The sequence below is a fragment of the Cryptotermes secundus genome, unplaced genomic scaffold, assembly GCF_002891405.2.
Source record: "Cryptotermes secundus unplaced genomic scaffold, Csec_1.0 scaffold2113, whole genome shotgun sequence".
Taxonomy (NCBI): Eukaryota; Metazoa; Arthropoda; class Insecta; order Blattodea; family Kalotermitidae; genus Cryptotermes; species Cryptotermes secundus.
Genome location: NW_019722980.1, coordinates 375,558 through 396,811, shown reverse-complemented (window position 1 = coordinate 396,811; position 21,254 = coordinate 375,558). Strand labels below are relative to the sequence as shown.

The 21,254-nt window shown below is 37.2% G+C and overlaps 1 protein-coding gene across 3 annotated transcripts in view; it reads right to left on the bottom strand.

Moving 5' to 3' along the window:
- Window positions 1–4,428: 4,428 nt before the first annotated feature.
- The window catches only part of LOC111861582 (ATP-dependent helicase brm), a 46,651-nt gene continuing 29,825 nt past the window's right edge, over window positions 4,429–21,254 (bottom strand). For all 3 annotated transcript variants that reach the window (XM_023846260.2, XM_023846259.2, XM_023846261.2), the window contains exons 18-25: window positions 19,369–19,699; window positions 17,188–17,418; window positions 13,474–13,662; window positions 10,587–10,697; window positions 9,870–10,108; window positions 7,796–7,922; window positions 5,702–5,879; window positions 4,429–4,878 (exon numbers count right to left, since the gene is read on the bottom strand). In XM_023846260.2, the coding sequence (XP_023702028.1) occupies window positions 4,712–4,878; window positions 5,702–5,879; window positions 7,796–7,922; window positions 9,870–10,108; window positions 10,587–10,697; window positions 13,474–13,662; window positions 17,188–17,418; window positions 19,369–19,699 (1,573 nt within the window). In that variant the 3' untranslated portion in view covers window positions 4,429–4,711. The remainder of the gene's footprint in view (window positions 4,879–5,701; window positions 5,880–7,795; window positions 7,923–9,869; window positions 10,109–10,586; window positions 10,698–13,473; window positions 13,663–17,187; window positions 17,419–19,368; window positions 19,700–21,254) is intronic.

The window sequence follows — 21,254 nt, the reverse complement described above, 5'->3', positions numbered from 1 at the left end:
ACATATATAAACTGGATTACTAGAAAACAAACATTTAAGTTCTCTAGAATCTGGACAGTCATACAATCTAACTACTAAAAATGTCACTTATGCACTTAATACAGATGATGAATAAACACAACAAATACATTTTCAAGTGACGTGTTACTGTCACAGAGAATAAAACTTGTATGGCATTTTCAGCTTGTGAGATTAGAATATACTTCTAATTGTGTTTTTGATCAGAGACATTGAATTCTTCGGCACAGTTATGTCCTTTGAAGACATACATTATAAATCTTTACAAAATTCTGCTATGCAGAATGGCTTTAACTTTTAACTGTCTATTTGCTATTGACCTGTAATTAAAACAATACACATTTTATTCTTCACAGATTTAACAGTAATTCTACTTTCAATTGGCAAATATGATCCACTCACTACTTGTCTTGGCCTTTTCAGAAACTGAGTTTTCTTCATACCATTCATGTATGCATACTTTCAGGTTAGGCCAATGTGTATCAGGCTGAAATAAGTACTATATACAGAAACACAGCAAGATGGCATCTCCATCAACTGCAAAACTGAATAAAATAATACAAAATAAGACCAGTATTCCCTGTTGTGGATATGTTTTCAAAACACAGTTGAGTGATAAATTGTCTGAAACATGAGCTTATGCATAGTCTACATGCAAAAATAAAAGTGGAACTGATCCCTAGATGCATGGTTACAATAATGCATTAACCCTATACAATACACACACACCAATACTTGCGTTAACTATCTGAGCACCAGTAACAGTTAACAAGACACATAAATTGTTTACTCATCATTCTGAATGCAATATACAGTTCTATAAATGGCTGAAGAGTATACATAGAAATTCAGCAACAGCAGTAAAAGATTAGTACTATCTTCTGGAATGTGATGCTGTGTAGAAAGGTAGAAGTTCACGAACATTTCAGAGGATAGTACTGACTCCATCTTCAGAGTCAATTAGTATGAAAAGCAGGCAATCATCAAGACATAGACACCAAACATGCATAGAAAACTTGGTTCAGACAGAGGCCTGTAAAGGAGCCCAGAGAGAACCAATGGGAGCAAGGAGAAGAGTTACATCCTTGAAGATAGTACTCTCCACAGTCATTGCTGCATGAGCCTCAAATCTAACAACTGTTTCCTACTGCTGCCTACCACTAAATTTGCAGTTTGCCTTTCAAATGTACTGCTACTACTATCATCATAAATAATGGAGTTCAGAAGACCTTGAAAACATGTGTAACATTTTGTATAAAAAAAATGGAAACCACAAGAAAATGGTGATACTGCATGAATACAGTCTCTGCAGTTATATACACCACAGTCACTAAAGGAAAAGGAGCTTTGTATTTACTGAAACCCTATATGCATGTTCATGATCATGTTTGGAAAAACAATGGCAAGGGATGCAGCAACATGAATATGTATGAATAATACAATACAAATGCAATAAACTGAGACACAACATTCAATCACGTTAATAATATAAGTTGTAAATTTCTAGCTGTTTAATGTCAACTTTATATGCATTTATGAGCCTTAAATAAGAACTAAGTTATACAAAGTACTCTCTACTTGTAATTACTTCATAAGAGAGGAAAACGCTTCACTGACTATGGTACAATACTGTTTTATGTACATTCACATTTATGAATCAAATGGTTATAATGGCATGAAACACATTTTTTACCTTCACAATAAAAATGTTGTTCTCTGGTGAAACGAAAATACCTGCAAGGTTACCTGATCTACAAAAGGGAAGACTGGAACTGGGGCAGGAGGAGTTGGGATACAATAACCAAAATGAAATTTAAAAATGAGAAAACTTTTTTACACAACAGATTACTCTGCAGATAAATTATTTGTGATATATGCATGCCATATAATACTTCTCACACTTTTATATGTTAGTGATATATAGCAAGAATCCTCAAATTTGCTGCTCCAACAAAATAAAAATACATTTAGAAAGTCACAGCAATAAGTATAATAATGCTAAATCATTCAGACATGGAAGCCACAAAAATACTGAAAAATAACAAATATTGTGGCATGTAGACCCGTTGCTAGGCAATGACTGCAAAATAAGCGACTATACAACAGCCGTTGCTAGGTAATGGCTCCACAAACAAGCATACTTCCATGGCAACAATTGCACTGTAACAGAGGAATGGTGTTTTCTAAGCACTCCGTGCCAACATGCCATAAGCAGTAAACTTCAGATCACATAAAAGACAGGGAATGTCTTAGTTAGCTGAGTGACTATCAGATTCCCAAGAAGAACTCTACTACATTGGGTTAGTTATTAAATCTTCTATACAGTTAAGTCTTCTTGGACATCAGCCTTGTCAGTATAGAATGTATGTCCAATTTTCAGATTATTTCTGGACCAAAAATGTATGTCAGCAGGTTGCACATGTCTGCCAGGGTGGTGATGTTGACTGTGAGACATTCTCTTCAGTGTGATGATGTAACAGATGAGGCAATTTATTTTTTTCTGTGAGAGGAATGTTGAAGGTTTAAACAGTGAAATGAGATTAACATGGAAGACATCTGAATTAGTCTAGTAGAATTCCAAATTAAAAATTAAAGGGGTACCTCCTGAAGAAGGGGGAACACTGTGTGTTCTCATTCTGCTTAGTGACACCTGACAGGATAACAATTTTCTCATACCTCTGGATCTGTAAACATATTACAGTTATTATAATTAACCCACAAGGAAATATTTTAATCTCTAGACCATTCCAAATGGTTTGACTCAGATGCCACACACCAAATGAAGAGAATTATTATAGAATGGATCTATCCATACAGGATTCTGGTGTAAATATATTGTAACATGTCGGCAATCCAGAAGAGTCACTTCTGTGGAAACGCCAGAATAGACCGATGCATAATAAACAACAATCGCTCTATTGTAGTTCCAACACCGAATCTCCACGGTTACGACGAATACGCGAAGCGTTCCCACAGAGACAACGCGATAACAATGGGTTATTGCGTAGGAAACGCGGAGCCACCAAAGCAACGTTTCCACGGCTATAACAGAGGGTTCGTCGCATAGCAGCGACCAAGGTTATATAGCGGGGTTGAATGCATTCGGACAGTCAGTCGTTATCAAGCCTTCGGAGAAGAAAGTCCTTATCTAGCCGTATAAGAAGCCAGTCCTGGAATAGCCATCTTAGAAGAAAGTCTTCATCGTGCCACCTAAGAAGTCAGTCGCTCTCTCCAGCCTTCGAAGAAGCGAGTCTTGGAACAACCGCCAGGGAAGACAGTCGAGTATCGGCCGAGACATTGTGGAGGCTAATAATTGTAAAGTGTGTGATTGTGCAAGTGAAGAACAATAAAGGTTCTACGGAATTCGAGGCCTACGTGGATTTATTTGTAGCGTGACACACAAAACACGCTACAATATTTATCATGTGCTAATGAATCTTGCTAAAATTTCATAACATGTTCCTTTCAGGTGTTATGCTGGCAACTACTATTGCACTTCATATGCCAACATGACTTTATATGAGGTATGAGGTACTTTCCTTTCACTTTCTCTAGAATGATTTAAGCACAAGTTCATCTGCTTACCTGGATACTACTGGATTATGCAAATGGGACACTGATCAATGGGCAGCAAGGAAAATATATTTATATTACAAAAACATTAATAACAGCCTCTGTATAACAAATGTTGAGAAAAAAAATAAAATGATTCACCTGTTCAATATCCAATAAAACATGGTCACACTCTTTACTAATGTCAACAGAGAGACGTGTCAGTTTAAAAATATGATGCAAATTCACTTAATTTCTGGACAAGGACATACACACCCATATTCTTTAACACCAAGATAATAAATAAACTGCAATGCAATATTGCTTCTAATAAAGGATCTGTTTAATTATCCTTTTTGACACTATATCATGTTTATTTTCTTCATGAATATGGGTTATTAATATTAAATCTTTGCAGGGCTCTGAATTACAAATGAACCACAAAGGATTAAATGATTTATAAAAACAAATCTTTATAAAATGTTTGAAAAGAAAAAGGTGCATATAACAGAAGTTTAATAATTTCTCTCAGTAAATAAATACAGTCTCATTATATACCTGGATTACAGAGGGGAGATGTGACCTCTGAATTACAGCACTAATACAACAGGGACAGAGCATCTGGCTCACTTTGTAGCTAGTAAAAAGGCAGTTATCCCTGTGCTTAACTAATTAAGCACTATGCCATGAAGGCATATGGGGGAGTGGATGTATAGATCCACATTTTCTTGACCTTGGTACTAGCTGGAGGTGAGTGGTCAGCTTCACGTCCCTGTTGCTTTACCCCTGGGGAAAGAGCCCCCTGGTACCCATTGGATAGGAGGTTTGGTGAACCCCAGAACCAGGCTGGATAATGTGGAGAAGAGAAAATTCTTGACCCTACCGGGACTAGAACTCTGACCTCTCGGTTGTCCAGCCTGTAGCCAGTTGCTATCCCGACTTTCTATCCTGGCTCCTCCTTAGTAGCTAGTACTATAACCATTTTTACTCATATCTTTGGATACTCAATGTGATTTCAGCCTCTACAATGCAAAATGGCAGAAACTTCTGAACTGACCAGTACTTTCAATACTGTCACATAATACATAACATTCACATAAACCCTAACATGTATACCATTTTCACCATTTTAACTGCCATTTCAGTTGCCTACCAGCGGCTCATCTTCTTCATCATCACTAACATACTTCCTCGTACATCTTTTGCGACGGCCACCACCCCGAGATTCTACCTTGCGGCCTTTCAGTTTGATTTTCATCTTCACAGAGGAATCTGCATCAGAAGGAATTTCTTCTTCTGCACCATCACCTAAAAAAAGGCCATCACCAAATTATGAACATGGTCAACTCCTGATTACTGGGTCTGAATGCTATCCATGAGTCCATGAATGAATTTTTCATTTGTGCTATATAATTATATAAATCACACATTTTTACAAAGACAGACATATGTGAACTGGTTTGCTGTCCTTTTCTTGTCTTTATCAATACAGAACGGGGGGGGGGAGATGGTCTCATGGTAGTAATGGAAATGGGGTAAGAGGATGTCACAGGTAGAACTGTTCCAAACATGTTTGCAGTGACATGTGAGCATGTTAAGAGACATCAAAGGGTAGGATGAAACATGAATGATCAATTTGAAGGGATTTGAAAGGAAGCCATCATGGAATAATTGCAGTACTATCCTGGCAGATGTCTGTAGGTACTGAAGAAAACTAGGAAGAACCTGTGTTAGGATAGTTAGTGCCCTCCAAGATTTTAACTGAGTACCTCTCAAATACAAGTATAGACGGTTACACCTGGATCAACCCATTTGGTATTGTCCATACTGGATTTCATGAAACTCAGGCTATCAGTGTCTAACAAGACCTCTTAAAGGGATCCAAGTCCCAGTCAGCAGAACTAATGAAAGAGGTTACAGCATTAGCATTTAAACAGACCACATAAAAACTCTGCAGGATCACTTCCAGGAGTGGTACAGCTGATGGCTAAAATGTGTGACAGCAAAAGGGAACAATTTCAAAGGCAGTGTGCATTAAAACATGTCATGATGATACGTACGTTAACACAAACAAAAGTTTACAATTTCTTTTTATTCAATTCATATGTATGCATATATAGGCAATACTTACCTCGTGACTTATCATCATCATCTGACTCTCCTTCTTGCTCAAGACGTTGCCTAGCATTGGTGAAAACTGACTGGAGAACAATAGAATCCTCGTGTATTAGAGATGCTTCTTCGTTGTATGTTTGTGCATTCTTACATAGTTGCATGAAGTCACGCTCCAGATCATCAAAATCATTGAACTGAAAATATATGAAGAGCTGAGGAAATGAAAGTGTGGGAAACTGAAGCAGCAAGCCAAACTTGGTAAAGTAAAGACATATGTTTTGATATAAAAAAATGTACTAAGTGGATAAACTATCAGTTCTATGGATTTTGTTACATACAATAAATATTTTTAAACAAGAAATGCTTTCTGAGGCTTTTGGAGAGCATTCTTTAAGCCAGACAGTGGTTTTGAATGGCATTCACCTTTAAAGATGACTTGAGTGTCATTTGAAGATGATGAACATTCAGGGTCACCAAGCACCAGCAAAATGATAGAAAATGTTGAAAAAATTTGAGAACTCATCCAAGGAGGCCGTGGCCAAACAATCCATGAGCTCACAGATACTGTTGGGATCAGTTATGGAGTTTGACAGGAGATCTTAACAGAAAATTTGAACATGCACCACACTGCTGTGAAGTTTGTTCCCCAACTCTTGAAATAATGATCAAAAGCAGAGGCATGTAAACATGTGTCTTGAGCTACAAAACAAGGCTAATGAGAACCCAACTTTTATCTCCAGGATCATAACGGGTGACAGAAGTTGGATTTATGGTTATGATCCAAAAACAAAGTAACAATCATCGCAGTGGAAGAGTCCACAATCACCAAGAGCAAAAAAGGCGTGGCAGGTCCAGAGTTTAACAAAGAGCTTGCTCATTGTTTTGATTGTTCACTGTGAATTTGTTCCTCCTAACATTACAATCAATTCTGACTTTTGAAGAATGCCATCTTCTGGGATGTGGCGCCATGTAGATCTTGTGTGAACCGAGTTTTTGGAGGAATGTATCGCCTCCATCTTCAGGGTTAAGAATATTGGTTCACACAGATCTACATGCTGCCACATTCCCGAAGACGGCATTCTTCATAGTCGCCACTGTGAAAACCTCAAATCCTACAACTCTGACTTTTACTCTGATGTTTTGAGACACTTGAGAGAAAATGGGCCACAAAAAAGACCAGAACTTTGGCACAACCACAACTGGCTCCTTCATCACGACAATGCGTCCAACCCACACACTGAAAACCATAGTTTGTGACTAACAACTACATGGTTATTATTCCTCATCCTCCCTACTTGCCAGACTTAACCACTTGTGATTTAGCTTAGTTTCCCAAATTGAGAATGAACCTAAAGGGATGGTGTTTTGAAACAGTGTCTGATATCCAAAGGGAATTGCAAGTGGTACTTGATAGCATTAAGGAAAATGACTTCCACTGTGCTTTTGAGGCATGGCAAAAATTATGGGATCGCTGTACACATTCCCAAGGAAATTATTTTGAAGGAGATGGCAACCAAAATTAAGCAAGTTAAGCCAGTATTTATTTTTTTGACCGCACCTGGAGACTTTCTGATATATCTGTATGGGTGGACAATGCTTTAAGCCGTTCATCTTCAATCAGTTTCACTCTATGTAATTGTATTCATTTTAATGATAATGCTGGATTTACTCCTCTCGAGGAGTTTCCAGTTAACTTATTCAAGTTCTGATTCACTAAAGGGTACTTAATATTTTTCTTTGGAAATGGTTTATGAATGGGGACACATGGTAGTGTAGTTGGTTGAGGCACTACGCTACAAGCCAGAAGGTCGCGGGTTCAAGTCCTGATGTGGTATTTGGATTTTTTTCAATTGACTATGGCCCTGGGGTTGACTCAGCCTCTAACAGAAATGAGTACCACGAATCTTCCTGGGGCATAAAGGGTGGCCAGCACGTAAGGCTGACAGCCTTGCTGCCATCTATGAGCTGATTGTCTAGAAAATGTGAGAACCTCAACATCTCACAACCTTATGGGTCTCTGTGGCCTGTTACAGGGATATCTTAAAAAAAGTTTATGATTAAAACCATCAGAGTTGCTGATATGAAACACTCCTTTTCCTAGCTTCCATACCTTGCCATCATCAATTCGCTGCAGGATCTTCTTGATGTCGAGAGGTTTCTTGATAATTTCATAGTAGTCTGGCAATTCACGACGAGAAGGAAGTTTCATGAATGGCTCACTTAGCACTCGCCCATCACTATGCACAAAAGATTATATGATATTTTCTCCAGGGTCAGACAGATACGGTGTATCATGTTTGCTTCACTATAAGACCTGGTTTTTAAAATTTATTTTCATAACAAATGAGAGTGGTTTTATATTAAAAATAAGTAAGAATGCATATAAAAATGTAATTGTATGATTTCTGTGTAAGCCTGGCAGCTGTGGCACTTACATATTCATTGAATTGTCATGATAATATTTCAAAAGCAGTAATTATCAGGTTCTGGTTACTGTTACCACTATATTCACATTAAATGAATCCACAGCTTTATCTTCTGCGACACAATTCTGTGTATTCCACTGGAAGTCAACTGATGTTTCTGTGGAACATGTTGCCTCCATCTTCAGGGTTGAAGAGTAAACCAAGCAAGGAACCAGCATGAAGAAGGCAGCATGCAGGAACATGGGTTTATACAGAAACAAAAGGGGACATTGGAAGCAAACCCATCAGTTCCCACTGGCTCCTGAGAGACCCAAGGTGAACCAACAGGATACAGAAGAAGAGTGGCTAGGTTTGCCATTGAAAAGGGCCCTTTTAGCAGATGGGAGCATGGGGGAGAGAAGTGGGCAGGGAAGCAGGTATCAGAACAGTGTCACCTACTCTACATATTACTTGGGGAACTTGCTTGAGTTGCAAGTGTGATGCAGTAGTTAGTATATGATACTGAACATGTATAACTGTTATTTGTTTTAAGCAACTGTGCTTACAAAACATAAAGTTCAGTAAGCTATAGAGATGATCACAGGAGGCAATGTGAAATCAAGCAAGACCATTACTAAAGAGATTTCTTCATTCCCATGAACTGTTAATATTGACAATTTTAAATGAACAGTTACAGGTAAATTGAAAAGTCTAATAATTATGTGAGGAGTAAAAATACTGTTCCCATGACCAATGCACAGCAACTGAATAAAGACAAAGAACAACTGCCAGGTGTCACCAGGAAAGCACTCTCTTGATCTAAACTGGTGGAGGGGACGATAGTTGTCTTTTCAGTAGAAATGAACCAAAGACTTTTGTCTGGAAATCCACAAAAAGCAGAGCTCTGCTTGCGTCTTGCTTTCCTCATCTCTAACTCTGAGAATGGAGGCAATAAGTTCCTCCAAAACATCAGTTGCCTTTCAATGGACTACACAAATTAATGTCCTAGAAGATATAAATCTTCATAACCACCGCTGTGAGAACCTCAAATCCTACATAGTAATAAACTTTTGGGATTTATAAAAGACGGGGAGTCTGAACAAGAATATATTAGCTTCTAGAGAGGACTCTGCTCCATGCAGTTAGGAAGTTTAATTGTGCTGAATGCTGCAGTTGGTGCAAACATCTTCCAACGTCATGCTAAACACTTTGATGCTTAGCTATCCTTTTGTTTTTTATGGATTTCTTTATGCACAGTGGACAATGGGGAATGACAGATGGCCACACCAACTCCCAGTTGCTTTCTGCAAACCATGATTTTTTTTTTAATTTCAATTTACTAAACTTTAGTGAATACGACAGCATTCAGCAAGAGCACTGGTTCAGGGACAGCATTCAGCAAGAGCACTGGTTCAGCACAAGAGTGGAAGAACTGCACAGATATGCAGAATAGCATTTATAGAGTCTTTCATTACCAAAAATATGATTTTAACAAATTTCTCTGAAAGTACACAACATTCAAAAATGTACCCACTGCTATGACATTACATTGTTTTGTCCCTTTGACACAAATGCAATATATGTGATCAATATTATAATGGGGGAAGATATTATCCAGTTGCGCCAAACAAGCCTTGAAGGGATACTAAAAAAATTATAACTTTAGGATTTATAAGTTTTCATTTTAATTTCACTATAGATCCATTTGTGAAGTAAAGATATCTTCTGTATAGTCATATCACAGATGAAGTGCTCTGTATCAGCTAATTTGGTAGCTACCTGTCTGTGTATTTGATGACAATGTTCATCAACTTCCTCATCTGACGTTTGAGTCTTGGGTCTACTGATGTGGTTATGGTAGCTGCAGTTGCTGTGGTAGTTCTGCGTTTCTTCACTTGTGTTGACTCTTCTTCTTCATCTTCTTCTCCCTTTTTCCGCCGTTTTCGTGTTTTCTTGCGTAGTTTCTTCTCTTCTTCTTCCTCCTCTTCCTCAAAGTCCTCCCCAGCTTCATCTATTGCCTGCAACCCATTATCAAAGCAATTACTTACTGAAAACATTCCAAATGCAATTGAAACTGTTCACTAATCACTGGATGGTAAAGTTTACAACTCCTAACATGCAAAATAAGTAAATATACACAAGTTTACAAACTACACACTTTGTTCTTAGTCACTTTTTTAATAAATGTGACATATTTTGGGAATAGAGAATGTTTAAAACAAACAGGGCTTCAAAAATATAGTCACCTGCTCACTTGAGGTAAACTGATTCTTTGAGATGGAGAGCAGAAATTCATAATAATTATATACAATGAACTATATAGCAATATCATAACAAATAATTCAGTAAATACTTCTAACACTAGCTAACATGTCAGGAACCATGACAATGGGAATGTGTACTTTCATGACTGGAGCTCATACTGTAGGCAATGATTATGTTACACGAACTACAGTTCCATTATAATTATATTTAAAAAATTAATTCTGACCAAACCTTAAGCCATTCCTTTTCCGTAAGGCTGTCACTATAGTCCACTTCTTTCCTCTGTCTTGATCCCCGTCCCAAGTAGTTTTCTTCTTCCTCTTCAAATGTCCATCGCTCAACCTAATGAACACAAATCTCCTAATATACAAAAAAAATTGATGCTGGAACTCTCAGCTGTTTATCAATCTGACATAAACTTCAACAATTATTATTTTAATAACTGCTGATGCAACTTCAATGATGACTATGTTTTCATTGGAAACTATTACATCAACATCAAAGGTCAGCATCAGGTGGTATATTAACTGTAAACTTGGGCTGGGCCATAGCTCAAGTGGTTAGTCACTGGCTTCCCATCATGGTGGCCTGGGTTCGATCCCGGGTTTGGTGAAGTGGGATTTGTGGTGGACAAAGTGGCACTGGGGCAGATTTTCTCTTGAGTACTTCGGTTTCCCCTGCCACTCTTCATTCCACCAATTGCTCCACAATCATCCTAACCTATCATCTGGGGCTGGTACAATAGGCCAGAAGTGGCCACAGTAAAAGGGACTTAGTCCCACGCCACTAACAATAAAAAAACTATAAACTTTATTAGTGAATTGTCATAGTACAGTTCTTAGCTACCTTTCTGAAATATCCACTTTTCAACCTGTTTACACTGTATTATATATACAGAAGTTCTTATGATGTGTGTAAATGTTTACAACATCCATTATGAGAACTTTAGAAGACTGTCTTTACTCACCAACCATTAACACCACACTCAATCAACATAGGCCAGTGACAACAAACTTGCACCAAAAATCTACACATAACAAGGTGCAGCAATCATTCTAACTACAAAGGAAACTTTCAGTCACACCATCAAGAACACAACCCCCAAGAAATAAGAGACACCAGCAACAAACACTACACTGGATACTCACATATGACAAAAGCACTATAGTGTTGAACTCAAAAGAGGAAAACTTGAATTACTATCAACTTCAATTTTAAACAAATTTTAATTGGTGCTTCCCTTGACAGAACAACTTACAACATGTGACATACTGGAGGATGACCATATAATGGTCATATAATGACCATATACTTGTTGTATTAACAATGAAACAGGACAACAAAATTTGACAGTATGGCAATAACCACACTGCCATTGAAACATTTATGAAAGTTGCACTAGTAAGACTGGGGGAGAAGAAAAAAGAAGAAGAAGAAGAAAGGATAAGAAATTAAACAGTACAATAGGATATTTAAATGCTACATATACTAACTAAAGAGACAAGGCAAGTATAACTGAACAAACATGCATGTTGGATACTGAAATCATCAGTGCAAAATGAAGAACACCCTATGTGATACTGAAGTGACAGCAGACATTGCAGGGGTTATGTAGAACCATGAGGAAGATTTTGAAATCAAATTAGATATCAGAGGATAGAAAGAACAGGTGATAATACAAATACATGAGAAAGAAGACAACAAAATGCCATAATTACAAATGGATAACATTTTAGTTGCTGTTATAAAATTTAGGAAGTGATTTTAATTAATAAAATGCAATCTATTTATAACAGCAAGGCTCAATGAAGAACAACATGCATTTATACATGAAAGATCCACAACAGATTTCACTTTTATAATGAGACAATTATCTGGGAAATATGTGGATTTCAGCTAGGATATTGTAACTGAGTTTACAGATGAAAAGCATATAGTAGCATGAAGAGAGATAAGATTTGGTCAAGCTTAAGTAAAACAAAAGTACCAGAATATCTAACAGATAAACTGAAACTAACATAAATGTAAGTTGTGTAAAACACACACACACACACACAAAAAACATAAAATCAAAATTGTTCAAAACAAGAAGCAGGGTGAAATGAGAAACTGAGAAGTGTCCTCTTACCAGTCATGTTCAATGGCAAGATGGACAAAACTGACAATAAAGTCAGAGGAAAGAACAGAAGGCCAGACATGAAAACAGTAACATCTGAAAATGGAGGTGACCTCGGGGAAAGATGAAAACAAGACTGAAGAGAACTCCAACCAATGGAAACTTATAAGGCAATAGGGACTGGAAACAGATACTGACAAAACAGTGATTGTAAGAATTTCAGTGAACCCAGACAAAAATATTATGACAAATATAATAGACACAATGACTAAACAGGGGTACAATATTATTTATTTAGGGAATGACATAAATTCAGAAGGCAAAATCGATTAAGAGTCCACCAGAAAAGAAATAAAAAGTTTTAAATTCTATCATACTTTAAAAGGAAATTTATGGAACAGATACTAAAACAATGTAAAACAGCACCACATAGTTCTATATTTTAAACAGATTCTACAATATGTAATGCCAAAATATGAACCCTAAGAAAGAGCTGTAAAAGCAGATTCTACAATATGTAATGCCAAAATATGAACCCTAAGAAAGAGCTGTAAAAGCAAAGTCCAAACAATGGATATGAAGTTCTTTAGTGGAATCCAGAATTTGTTTATAGATTTAAAACAGAAATAACTACAATGGTTTTGCCATGCAACATGAATGGACAGAACAAGGATACCTTGAAGGGGATTAGAATTACATTTTAAAGAGAAGAGACTTATGGGACAACACTAAACGAGACAGTTCAGCCAGGTACTAGATGCCAAGAAGGGAGGAAAGAGATGGCAAGAAACTGAATAGGAAATATTATGGCAAGACAGTAGAGGCTGGAGCTTCTTTTGTCTGTCAACCCATATGAAATTTAAATGATGTCAAAGACAAAGAGGTATAATTTGTATGATTCGTTATAAATTGTATTGATATTTTCATTATTACATTTTGTGCATGCAGTAAGTAAACAATGCTCATTATAAAGAATGCTCAAGATGCAATGAAACTACCTACCTCTTCATCATCTTTGACAAGCCAATCAGGCAATTCACCTTCTTCTATCAGTCGTGATTTGCGGTTTTGACCAAGTTTTGCTTCTTCACGGCGACGTTCTAGATCCATGCGTGAAAACAGTTCCAACTCACACTCATTACGAGCAATCATACGGTTCACTGTGTCATCTTCAGGCACTTCATTCTCCTCCTGTAACAACGGTAAGCAAATGAAAATTAAATGTCTCTACATTGACGCACGACTAGGATATGGTCTCCGTACAAAGAGTGCTTTCTCAAGTAAAAAAGATTAGGCAACACAATGGAGAAACCAAAGGCAAGCAATAACCTAGATAAATGGACAAACTGGAGAACGAGCTACAGAAATTATTGGAAATAATATTAGAGCTTTTGGCACGTCTCATTTTTTATTCTCTGGTATATTTGTAATTACATTTTTTTTAGTGTTCAGGGATTTGAAATACCATACAAGGCTGAAATGAGAAAACACCTGGGACACAACCATTACTGAGAGGGTAGGGACACTATAAACTTACCATTAAATTAATGTTAGGAAAGAGGAGTGTTCACAAAATCATTTGTTTTATGTATATTTTTAAAATGTATGTGAAAATCCAGAAACCCAAGTTATTAAACACAATTATGTGAAGGTTTCACTGTGTTCATATTTGCCCTGATTTGCTTTCGACAACTGAGGGTTGCCTAAATAAATAAATTTTAATTTTAATGTTTGTCACATTGTGAGGTTCAGGGTTAAAGTGAAGAATAATTTTACTAATTTTAGCACTTTCACTTCACCATCTCTGTGCAACTTTGCATATATGAGGGCTATTCACAAAGTAACCTCCATTTATTTTAGGCAACTAATGTAGCAGCAGGGGAGAGCCCTAGCATGTAGTCACATGACTCATTATCTTGTGAACCATCACATAACTGGTCACTTAGTCTGTGTTCTTTTTTCTACAGAACAAGTTTTGATTTATCCTGTGACTGATAATCCTGCAAGCTGCAAAATTTGAGCTGTTATCTGCTTTCTTCATGTTAAAAACATGAGTGCTGCAGAAATCCATTTCAAATTATGGGTGGTTTATGGCCAAAATGTAACAGGTAAAGGTACTACAAGACAATGGTGTAGAATGTTTGAAGATTGGCGAATATTCATGATGAAGAGTGAAGGGGTCGGCCATCTGTAGTGAGTGATAATATTGTTCAAAGTGAAAGACAGCACTTCACAATTTCTTAAGTTTTGTGTGAAATTCCACAAATTTCACACACTGTTCTCTATGAGATTATCACAGTTAGGCTAGACTATCAAAAGTTTTGCACAAGATGGGTTCCAAAAAATGCTTGTGGGTGCACACAAATTGTAGAGAATGGATTTCAGCTTTGACTTTTTTACATCGATACCACAAAGATGGCAATGATTTGTTAAGTGCGTAGATCTGTGAAACTGTTATGCTTACCTGGAGTTATGAGTTACAATTGCATTACATTACATAGGTCATACCGAAAGTCATGAGCAATTTCTTTTGCATGCAACCTGGTAACAGCAGACAAATGAGAGTATGGTGGCAGGTGAAACCAGCTGTTGTGTTAACCTTGAGTGTCTTGTGACGTCAACGGCTTGCATCACGTGACCAGTATCACTCCTAACAAAATGGCCAACAACGATATGTTCTTTTGCCAGCGTGCTGTCATCGAGTTTTTTGTGAAAGAGGAAATCCCTGCTGCAGAAATTCACCAGAGACTTCAGCGTGCTTATGGAAGTGTGTACATGGGTGCGAGCATTGTTTGAAGATGGGTGAAACATTTTAAAGATGGGAACAGCAGCATCGAAGATGAGCCTCGAAGCGGTTGTCCTCGAACAGCCTCAACTGAACACAACAAGGAAAGAGTGAATGAGATCACTGAAGATGACAAGCATGTGACTGTGAACATAATAGCCCGAAAACTTGGAACAGGGCACAGTGCAGTAGAGATGATTGAAAGCTTGGGCTATAGGAAAGTTTGTGCTCATTGGGTCCTGCAGTTATTGACCGAAGACCACAAAGGTCACATTGGAAGCAATTGCAAAGATGGGATGGGAAGTTCTTCCACACCCCTCCTATAGCCCTGATCTGGCACCCTCCGACTACCATCTTTTTGGATTTGTGAAGGATCAGCTGCGTGGACAACGTTTTGAGACAAGGGAGGCAATTCAGAAAGCAGTGCGTCAGTGTCTTTGGATGGCTGGAATGGAATTTTACAGAAGGGGAATTTTCAAACACCCAGAACGCTGGGAGAAATGTGTACAAAGAAATGGTGATTATGTGGAAAAATAAAGAAAGGTCTGTAGATTGAGGTGGTGTATTTGGTTTGTCAAGAATAAAGCTTGTTACTTTACAAAAAATTGTAGCTCATGACTTTCAGTTTGACCCTCATACATTACATTACATTATATTACACTGCATTGCATTCCATGGATTCAAAGTTAGTCAAAATGACTGTAGGATGTGGAATATGTCATACAAATACAAAACATATGTACAGACCCAATGGAGTTCTCATACAAGAGAAACCGAGATTACACAGTGACTACACACAAGGCCATTTAAAGATCCACAAGCTATTTTCTAGATAATAGGCATTCATCAACAGAGTAGAATGAATGTGCATTTAAGTATCATTTCAGTGCTATTTTAAATTATGCCTGTTCATTCGTAAGACCTTTGAGATCAGATGGCAGGTTATTAAAAATGTCAATCCCAGCATAATATGTGCTTTTCTGAAAGCATGAGAGGTTAGCAATTGGTTTATGAAGACAGTGTTTGTGTCTTGTGTTAACACTGTGTACATCCGCATTAGTTTGAAGATGTTCATTATTTGTAATGAAGTTTATTAATGAATATATATAATCACAAGGCAAAGTTAAGATCTGTAGTCCCTTAAATAGATCTCTACAGGAATTATGGGATTTGACACCCATCATGACTCTAACAATTTTCTTTTGCAATGTAAATACCTTTTTACTGTCAGATGAATTATCCCAGAAAATTATTCCATACTTCATTAAAGAGTGAAAACAAGCAAAATAGACTGATTTGAGAGTGTCAATATTACTAATATGTAACATGACTCTAATTGCATAACATGCTCTACTTAACTTTGGAATCAATTGATCAATATGGTTTTTCCAGTTTAAATTATTATCAATTTGCAAGCAATTCAAACCACATGGCTAGTCACTAACATGTGACAATACATTTACTTAACAGTTCGTGTAACACCAATGATGCACTGGAGGCAGGAACAGAAAATTGCAAATTCTGTATAAAACATTATTTACATGCCAAAAATTAGACCACATGGGATGGTACAAAATTCTAAGAGTATAATGGACACATTTAACATAGCGGGAATCTGTACAGTGAAAATTATGCACAAGAATGGGCTAATAAATTATACGTGTATTAATTTATAGTTCTCGTTAACATCAACATTAAGCTTTGGGCCTTTCAATACATTCCATTCTTCTATAAGATAGGTTGATCCTACCAGTGTAACTCTGGACATTCAGTGGATCTCGGTCTTCTAGGTATATACTCTCTTAAATGTTTTGGAATGTGTTCAGGTTACATTCTTTCAAAATGGTGAATCTAATTCTTTCCAAAATATCTTATTACATTATAAATGCAAGACAACTCCGCAACTGTATATATATAACACTGAGGGTTACCTCCTCTTCAGCATCATCTTGATGCAAGATGCTCTGCAGAAATTGCTGTCTTTCTGAGCCTGTGGATTTCTGATCAAACATGCCAGCTTGGATAACCTTCTCATCCATGTTAAGTTTATAGCGGGCTGCAGCCAGGATCCTCTCTTCTACAGAGTTGACAGTCATCAGTCGTAGTACACGAACCTCATTCTGTTGTCCTATACGATGGGCTCGATCCTGTGCTTGTAGGTCCTGCAACATAGAAACATGACATTAATACAATGACTTAAGAACTATTCACAATACCAACTGATACAGTGGTTCTCAACATTTTCTGGTTCATGAACTGATAAAATTGCAGTGGGAGTTCCAAGGACCTGTAAATTTTCTGTCTCACACTGCATGTTACTATGCAGATCCAATTATTATTAGCACACCTTAACATACATGCTAAAGCATACAAATTAAGGATTTTATGGAGTATTAAAATTGAAGAGATGACATAAATTATTCATATTAAACAACTGTGATCACAAATTATGCAGGATAGTGTAAGAAATAAACTGTTACACAGGCATGTAACACAGTTCAGCCTCCCATTTGGCATTGCAGCCAATTCCAAACCCAACCTTGTCTTTTCTTCCTCACCACTTGTTTGGTCATACTATTAAATGTTGCAAACACAAGAGAAGAGATACAGTAACATGTTAAACACAAACTACTCGCTAAACAGAAATGAACATCTAAAAAGTCACTAGCTGAAAATATTATTCCCAGTTGTAGCAACACATATGTAATATAACACTAACCTTAATAACACATTTAGAAACAATGTATTAATCCACTTCAGCTGGAGTAATAAGAAACTGAGAGATAATGCAGTAAGATAACCTTTCAACTTTGATGTACTACAGTGAAACCAAACTATTCTATTAGGCCTGTTCCATCTAACGCAACTCAAATAATGTATACCATTCAATTTGTTTTATTAATGTCACAACATGTTTCAATCATTTTTTGGTCATCGTGAGGTGAATTAAACTGTTTAACAAATGCTCTTTTGAACTGCAAACCATCTTAGAATACAGTATACAATTATATGAATTGAATAATTCTGGAATGAATCTTTGCTAGGTCGTATCTGGCTCAAACAAGGATATTACATATTTATTAAATTGTAAAATATTAAAATAAGGTATATATAGACATATGAATTGAATAACTTTGGAGTGAATTTATGCTAGGTTGTATCTGGCTCAAACAAGGATGCAATTCTATATTCACAGTTGTTAGGTGTTGAGTTGCGAATATGGCAACGTATGATGTTTGAAAATGGGCTGATGGGTGTTTATTTTAGCCTGACTAGACTGTGGTTTTCACTCTTACATTGCTACACATAAGAGTAAAAACCACAGCCACACTGATTGGTTCTGACTGAGCATGTCACACCTGTCACTGCCCATCCAGGGCATCCTGGCAAGATATGTGATGGCTGGTGTGCAGGGATTTGTTTAATCACACCTTATCATTAAAATACTGAATTATCTTACACATAAATTCCTTTCTTTCAGTGAGCTCTGTTTTTCTTACTCTGGTTACTAATAACTAAAACCAGGTTTTCAGGCAAAAGTAATCTATGCTGCCCACCCTTTTGTTATTTGGCAATGATTTAATTCATCAAGCAATCACTATGTGGCGTCACAGCAGTAAAGAACTGCGCAAGAGAAATCATGTACGTATTCAAATAAGTCTCATCATAAACTAGCAATTATTTTACTTCATACAGTTTACTTAAAAAGGCCCAGGCAAAGAATCTTTACTTTTGATTATATACTTACTCCTTGGTTGTATGGTCCTCTACGAACCTTGAGCTCCTTTACAAATTGATGCCTATTCTTCTTTATTATTTACCTTTTGCCCAAACTTAATTTTCAGCACTTGCAAACCATTTTCTACATACTCCAGCCATCTCAATATGTGCAGCAGCTTAGGCTACTTACTTCATATTCAGTACTTCATTATGAATTTCAAATTCACAATTTTCTGGAATATGTGATGATGGATTCTAGAATAAGATACGACTGGAAAGGAATCAGATGTTTTCTTGCCTTATGGGATTAAGGGAAACATAAAGAACACAAGATAAAATGGCTGACAATGATGTTGCTAAAACACACACTGCATCCCAAAACTGTTACATGCCTGGTGAGGATTCCAGTCTGAATCAAATATGATAACAGTGTCAGCTGCCTGCAGGTTCAAACCAAGTCCTCCAGCCCGTGTACTCAAAAGAAATAAGAAGTATTCTGAATCAGGGCTGTTGAACTTGCGGAGAAGATCACCACGATCCTCAGCTTTAGTTGTGCCATCCAACCTCAGATAGGAAAATCCACGCCAACCTAAGTAATCCTCCATGATGGTCATAAGCTGTGTCATCTGACAGAAGAGCAGCACTCTGTGGTTGGTTGCCTTCAGTTTTGGTAGTATCCGATCCAAAAGCTCAAATTTTCCAGATGCTCGATACAGATCAGGCCTGAACAGACAATAACATGTTACAAATGTATTTTTGATATTATGTTATAATGGAGATGCCATGGTCTCAAAATATTTTTCCCACCACTGAAGAAACTTAAGAGTTAAAGCTTATTCTTCTTATTCTACAGCAAGAATTAAATAAAGACTGCTGTTAGCCCCAATCTTGAGGACCACTCCCATCGAGTACCCGAAGTGCTTATCCAGTATATCTGCAGCTATCCTCCTATCTGGAGGCCATCTATGTCTGCAAACTGAGGATGGACCGTGCTGTGGCAACAAAGGAGAGATTTCTTAGCATCATTTCTTAAGAAATAAATACTGTCAACTAACAATATTTTGAATCAGATGAAGAATTACCATTAGCTGAACAAAACTGGCATATGATAATCCTCAATATATATAAGGCGGCTTAAATGTGGGAAAGGGAAGTCTCAAATCTGAGGCAGTAAAATATGGTCGCAAGTACTATTATTATTATTATTATTATTATTAGAGGGGGTGGGTTTTCCCGTGCACTTAGACCAGTTATTGGTCCATTGTGCGTCCCCCTTTAATTTCTACTGTCGCCATACCCTACTGGTACTGGTGCGTCCTATCAGCCCCGTTCAGCCAATGAGGTCACTGATATTTTCCCCATCTACCAGAGGCATTAGAAACTACTTGGGTCGGAAATTGTTGCCTAATTTTGCTCAGAGGTCTCCTAGAGACATGAGGATCTTTTACGTGCTGTAAATTTCGCAAGTACTAAGGGACTCGGACCCGAGAAAGACTGCGCTGGCAAGGGCCAACAGCATATACAAAAGATAGATCCGTCTTCTCGTCAGAGAGGGCGACCCACAGAAACAAGACTGTAACTGTCAAACAGTAATAAATATCTGGTCACGAGCGCCAGATGTGGCTTGACACCAAGACTTACTGACTGACTGACTGACTGACCGTCAGTCACAATGTGACTTGGAAATAAAAGGAGAGAATTGCACAAAATAATTTTAGTCAACAAACAATTGCAGTCAGCAAGACTGTGATCTTCTGGGGTGTGACATTGTGTAGTTAAGTACATGGGTACCCATCTATCAAACACTGTGGTGTCACATCCCATAAGACTCTTAATTTTGAAACAATTAGAATTTTGTACATTTACTGCAGTTGCATAGTTCCTAGCTTGTTTTGCAATACTTACCATCATGCTTATTTTAAAACTGAAACGTTAACTTCTTCAAGCAGACTCCATGAGCTGTACCACCCATTTATTTACAAATTATCTAAACACACGCTCTTATGCCCGCCCCGTTATACTATATTAAAATGTGATAAAATACATACAGTTACTGACACTAAGATTATTGACTCAATGAATATTAAATGCAGGAAATCATTAAACAGAGGAACATTAAATGGTGTAGTAGCAATAGTATCAATGGGGTAGAAGTATCACCCCTAGCAAGGCATTTTGTTTAACTGATTGATTGATTGATTTATTTAACATCCATAACTGTTACATTATGTACAATTGGACAAGTCGGTTTTATAAAAAAATATATGAGATTAAACAT